Source organism: Fukomys damarensis, unplaced genomic scaffold (assembly GCF_012274545.1).
Source record: "Fukomys damarensis isolate Sample0158 unplaced genomic scaffold, DMR_v1.0_HiC HiC_scaffold_39, whole genome shotgun sequence".
Lineage (NCBI taxonomy): Eukaryota > Metazoa > Chordata > Mammalia > Rodentia > Bathyergidae > Fukomys > Fukomys damarensis.
The window spans coordinates 49,687,630-49,693,931 of NW_022900951.1; the positions used below are offsets into that span (position 1 = coordinate 49,687,630).

Sequence of the window (6,302 nt, forward strand, 5' to 3'; positions counted from 1 at the left end):
CACTAACTTGGCAACTTGAATAGGCACAAAATTAGAGCATCCCAAACCCTGCAATGGTTACAAAAAGAAACCCTGAAAACAAAAACAAGCACAGCAGCAGTAGCCTTTCTGGGCAGATGTACTTGAGCTGAATGTAACCATAAATAGCAGAAGTGGGAAAGGGAAAAAAAAAGGTGAAAACCCAGTTTTCCTTGACAAAACGATTTTCAGGTTAATCCCCACCCCACCCTTCTGTCCAACGCATGATCCCCATTCACATGCTCAGGACCCACGCCTCTACTCCAGAACTGATGATGACTACTTGACTAAGTTTCCATTAATGGCAGTGGAGAAGCTGGTGGGAAGAGAGGCACCATGCTCAGTCTTCTCCTTTGGCAATTCAAGGTGGAAGCCTTTGGAAGCCCTGTAGTGACTGGGCTGAGGCTGGGGGGACTGGGGCTGGACAATAGGCAGTTGAGGGACACCATGAGTGATGCCCACAGGTTTAGCCTGGTGCACAGTTCCAGAGCTGAATCCTCCAGTACTGGAGGAGCAACTGGGCTCATCAACTGGCACTAACACATCTTGAAGCCTGGCTCTTATACTCTGAGAGGCCTGTGGCTGGAGGTTATAGCAAGGGACCATGGGCAGTGGTAGGTGTACAGGCCGAGCTAACTGAGGCCTGGATTCCCCAGATGCTATTGGCTCTGGCCTTGGCACTGATAATGACATGGCTACAGGAGGTACACAACAGGATCCCTGCCCATAGAGAGACTGGCTGGAAGGCCCATCCAACTGGCTGGTGTTTACCCAGGCAGGCTCTGGTCTCACTGGGAGAGGACGGGGAGCCCAGGTTAACCAGTCGTAAGTCCCTGGGGGTTCAGTATAGAGTGACAGGGGACTGACTCGGCCCCATTCTCTCTCCTCTTCATCTTCTTCATCTGAATTTTCCTGCTGGGCCTGAAGCTCATCAGAATCCAGATAAGCCCGGGCCAACTGAGAAGTGGAGAGCTCCAGCTCCAGGGTCTCTGTAGTGTCAAGAGAGCGGCTTCTCCTGTTGAGAGCTATGGTGGCAGGTGGAGGTCGTGGGTGCATGCCAGGTAGCCCTAAGTATCGAGGGAGGCTGCTTACACCCCAGGACAGGCCTTGGTAGAATGGACTGTGATAGTTATTGAAGGCATGTTTGTGGTAATAGCCCAGCTCAAAAGCTTCCAAGGAGGCTGCAAGGTCTTCATTATTATGAAACTCAGGATTCTCTTCACATTTCCCTTCCCCATCCCGCTCCACATCAGCTATGTCAAAGGTCACCATGGGGGGCAGCTCAGGGAGGTTTTGAGTGAAGGAGGAGTCAGAGTCAGAGCTGCAAGACATGCTAGAAAAAAGGTTTCCATTGCTAGTAAACTCCACTAGGGCCTGTGAGAAACTCACAGTGACATTCCCTTCCTTCTCATCCTCCTCCTCTTCTAGTTCCTCAGGGGGCGAATAAGTTGGGTAGGCCTTCCTGGGAGAGCCTCCAAAATTGGCTTCTTGCACGTCTGGCTCAAACATGGCACTACTCTGGAAAAGCTGCATCAGACAGGTACTTTGATCTTTCTTGGAGCAGGTGCCCTCAAAACGCTTCTCCAGAGGACGGAAGTCCCTCCAGTCTGGCTCACTGCTCGCAGTGGCAGGGAAAGCTGAGGTGGTTCCTTGGTGGGAAGTCTGAGAGGCTCCTGATGCTCCTGCCATCAGGCCCATCACTGATGGGCCTAAGGGCCTCAACTCATACTCCAAAATAGGCTTCTCTTGCCGGGCCTGGGCCTCTAGGACTTCAGCCTCTAGATCACGACCCTCTGAGGCCTGGGCTTCTCGGGTTCGCGCCTCTCTGGCATGAGTTTCCCATGTCTGAGCCTCTCGGGCACATGCCTCCATGGCATGAGCCTCTTGGGTATAGGTCTTTCTAGTGTGGGGTTTCCTGGCATGAGCCTCTTGAACACATGTCTCCCAGGCCTCAAGCTGCTCCCGACGAAGTTCCCAGTACAACAACTGTTTCTGGATGGTCACTAGCCGTTCTTCCTCTGTCTCCATTGCCCCAGGTGGCCGAGAGGAAGAAAAGGACTCATAGTTCAAGAAGGGGTCAAATATCTCAGAGCTGTGACCATGGAGATCATAAAGGCAGTCATCCTTAGGTGGAGAGTTCTCAAGACTGTCATCTGGCTCATAAAACTCATATAGGGCATCTCCACTATAGCTGTCTCTGGGTAAGCAATCCCTATGGACAAGCCCCAGGGCCTCACCTGAATCATCCTCAAATCCAGGTGTAGTAGAGTCATAATAACCTTCATCACTATTGGGGGCAGACTCTTGCTGGTCACTCTGAGGAGTCAAAAGTTCCCCAGGGGCTAGACCAGGGTAGGACTGAACTGGTTCAAGGAGCATGTAGCTGTGATGGGCTGGGGATGTGGTGGAATGGTAGTCCAGGTTAAGATTGGGCCTTGGGTACATCTGGGCATTTACCCACAGATAATCTAACTCATCTTCTTCCTTGACTTCCTCTTCCTCCTCCAATTCTACCTCCTCATCTTCCTCTTCTTCTTCTTCATCATCATCTGGCAAGGCCATCTCTTCTCCACCTCCTTGGTAGGTCACAAGGCAGGAACTTCGCTTGGTCCCATCTCTGTTGGCTCTCTGACCCCCAGAAGCCATGCTGTCTGTCATACTGTCCATGTCCTGTTCTGCTATAATATCACCACAACCTGTTAATGAGTCAAAGCTTTTCAGGGATGTGACATCCCCAAACAGGAGGCTCAACTGATCCCCCACAGGGCCTTTGGGTGGATTCAGCTCTCCTGCTACTATCTTTTCCCCTGTTTGCCTATGAGACTCCTCTAGCATACTGGATTCAGGGACAAGCTTGGGTAGCACAAGTGATGAGGCAGAGATACCTATGGAATTTTCTAAATTTTTACAGGCTATCTTTTCAGTAGCTGGTGGAGAAGGTTCTGGCGCTGGAGAAATTTTTGGCCCCAGAACATCTTGGGGTTTGGCATTTTCCTTTGTAGTGGCTTGGCAGCTCTCTTCAGAGCAGGGCACAGGGACTAAGCTCACGTGCTCATGAGACCCAGATCTGGCTCCCTCAGGTGCCTTGGCATTTGGCTCACTTTGCTCAGCTCCAGCAGCCCTGCTCTTTCGGTTACGGCGGATACTGTTAAAAAAACCTTTTAAGCCCTTCTTTGGCTTTGGTAAAGGGGGCAGCGTGTCAGCTCCAGCCACAGATGTTTTATGCCTGTAGCCTGTCTCCAAAGTTCCATAGACACTCTGGGAGCTGGGAAATCGGCAGGGTGATTCAGGAAAATGTAGGGAGAAGCCAGTTCCTTCACTGACAACATCTTTACGGCCATGGGCTGCTTCACTCAGGCCATCATGTGTTTTGCTTTTCCTCAAACCCTTCTTGGAGCTGCTTTTTCCAGAACCTTTACTTCGCCCCCCTCCAAAGAAACTAGGCAGAGTACAGATTCCCTTTTTGCCGCCAAAGAGTTTCATAGCAGTTTTCTTCAGTCTACCTGGGCCAGATGAATGTCGCTCTGACACTAGCCCTTCTGTTACCATATCTGTCTTGTTCTCAGCTCCTTTCTCTGCCTCCTGGTCCTGGTTATCCTCAGAAGTTGCCACTCCCTTGGTCTGAGCAGCATCATTCTTTTGAGTCTCCATGGTGATGGGGAAAACTCAGGAATATTCAGGTAGTAGTGCAGCCTCAGGCTTCCAGGTGGTGTAACATCATCAGTCAGGAAGTGTAGTCTGAAGATGAGAGAAACAAAAATAGATAGATACTGGTGAGCAAGCACCTGGGTAGGGTTTGTTTTCACAGGTATATGTGGTGTGAAGCATAAGTGGAACCTTAAAGAAAGAGAAATGTAGAGAAAAACAACCCACTCCATATGCTTGGCTCACTGAGCCAGCCCCTTCGGGGGCACAAGTCAGTGAAACACGTCACTAGCTGATCCTTACCAACCCATTTCCTTCAGGCCACTTTTAAGCTCAGGGAAGCACTGGGCAGAAGCAACTGCAGATGTACAAAAGGCCCAGAGTTGCTACTGGTTGCAAAGAGAGATTACAGAATCCCAGAGAAGGGGTCTCACAGACTTGTAGACCAGGGCTACAATGCAGAACTTGCTATGAAAATATAATTACCTCAGGAAAGACATTCTCTGGTCTTCAGTATCCTCCATCCAAGAGGTCTACCAACAGCTCCAATTCAAAGGGATTATTCGAGGGTTTGGACTAGGTGAGATTCTCTATTGACTATCCTTGTCAGGAGAGATTTCAATTCTGCCTTTGGCAAGTGGGAACTACTCTCCATTCATTCCACTTTAGAACTGAGGCAGACTTTTTTTCTTTTCCCCTCATTATTTTGGCCCCTATCTATCTCGCCCTTTCTAGGAAAGGAACTCCTCAAAGGCATGACTCTTCATGTTTCTGGTCAGAGACAGACTCTCCATAGCTATTTAAACAAATAAACATGAGAAGCCACACCCATTTGGTCTAGAGTTCCAATTGTCAAAAATCCCAAGTGCCAACAGAGATGAAACAAAAAGTTAAAAATCACCCATCCCAACACACCACCCTGTTCTTCCACACCCCCACGATGGTCTCCCTAACCCCTCCAAATCTGGTGTCTTACAGTGACTATAGCCAGTCCACAATTAGATTAGTCATCATCTTGCAAAAACTCAGTAACCTTTAGACTATTATATATAAGACTTTCTTCCTATTACACTAGAATCTCCCTTTAAAAGGGTTGGCGGTCTCCCTTATTTCTGTTTTTGTTTTTGTTTTGGTACCAGGGATCAAACTCAGGACCTTGCACTTGTGAGGCAGGCAGCAGAACCAGAGCTAAATCCTGGACCCCTCCCTTCTTGATCTGCTCTGTAGCACTCAGCTCAATGCCTGTCACTTACTGAGCTCAGTACTACAGAGCAGACAAAGAAGGGAGACCCAGCTCTTGCTTTTAAGGAGCTCTTACTCTAATAGGGAGAGAATCCTTTACACAAGTGGCTAAAGGCACAACATGAAGACCTTAAAGAATGGCCCATTGTTTCTTAAGTTGAGTAGTGGGGTATAATTCCTTATACAGTACCTTGTTAGCACAACCCCAGATAAAACTGTTCATTTCTAGAACATTGATACCCTACCTAGAAGGCAAGCCCTTCTCTCCCCCTTCTTTTGCTCTGTAAGGATAGAGGCCAGGCCACCACTACTCCCTACATTGGCCCTTTTCCTGCCACAGGCAGCTGCAGTTTTGTAGGAGCCATGGATAATAGGGAGTCCAAGTCATGCCAGCCGCCTGTCTGCCAGGGGACTCCGAAAAGGCCAAGGTAGCCCACTGAGCTTCTGCGCTATTCTGAGATCACAATAGTTCCTCTATTTATTTCTACCTCCCCAGTCCAACTGCAGGGGTGATTAGATGAATGAGGAATAAATGTCACATGTGACACTGAAAAGCACTTTGTAAAGTAAGTGCAAATAAAAAAAAATTAGCATTACTGTTACTATTTTACCCTTCTAAGTTAAAATCCAGTTTCATAGAAAGCAGGAGACCATATAAAAAAAGGCTTTTCATGTGGCATATCCATTTGCTACGTGGAAATGAAGAGTATTGGTTTCCTTGACTGAATCAGGGAGAGCCAGGTGTAAAAGGATTTTCTTTTTGAAGTGTGGATGTATATGAAAATATCTGCTAAGAGCAGTTTAAAAAATAAATTTTATTGGTACAATTTGCATATACATAATGATCACATTCACTATAGGAAATTTGTACCTGTATATATCTTGATTCCTCTTTTTATTCCCATTTCCCTCCCTTCTTTTCAACTACTCTTCCCTTATTTACAAAAGCTTTGTTTCCATTTTTCCTTTTCTCATTTTTCCCTTCCTTCCTTTCCTCTTCCTAGTTCTCCTTCACTCTTGAATAATTTCTTCCTATTTCACATTATCTATTATGTATTTTGGTCCTTATCTGCACTTTTAGTTTCTCACAGCAGAGACAATGCAATATTTATACATGTCCAATTTATTTCACTTAGGACTATAGTCTCAAGTTGGGCTCATTTAGCTATGAATGTCTCAAGCGTATTCTTTATGGTTTAATTCTCCATTCTATTAAAAAAAACAAATAAACATCTTTTTTATCCATTCATTGGTTGACAGGCATTTGGATTGTTTCCAAGATTTAGCTATTGAAAACTGTGTCACTATAAACATGGATATATATGGATATATACTTGTATATATCGTGTATATATATATATGTATACATATATACATACAAGTGTATATATTATATA

General features: G+C 46.5%; 1 protein-coding gene across 3 annotated transcripts in view; it reads right to left on the bottom strand.

The window, feature by feature from the left end:
- Positions 1–30: 30 nt before the first annotated feature.
- Amer1 (APC membrane recruitment protein 1) overlaps positions 31–6,302 on the bottom strand; it is a 25,245-nt gene continuing 18,973 nt past the window's right edge. For 2 of the 3 annotated variants that reach the window (XM_010632210.2, XM_010632211.3), the window contains exon 2: positions 31–3,756. In XM_010632210.2, the coding sequence (XP_010630512.1) occupies positions 298–3,669 (3,372 nt within the window). In that variant the 5' untranslated portion in view covers positions 3,670–3,756 and the 3' untranslated portion in view covers positions 31–297. Of the gene's footprint in view, positions 3,757–4,149; positions 4,187–6,302 lie in introns of those variants that run through there. The other variant, XM_010632212.3, reaches the window with a different exon arrangement.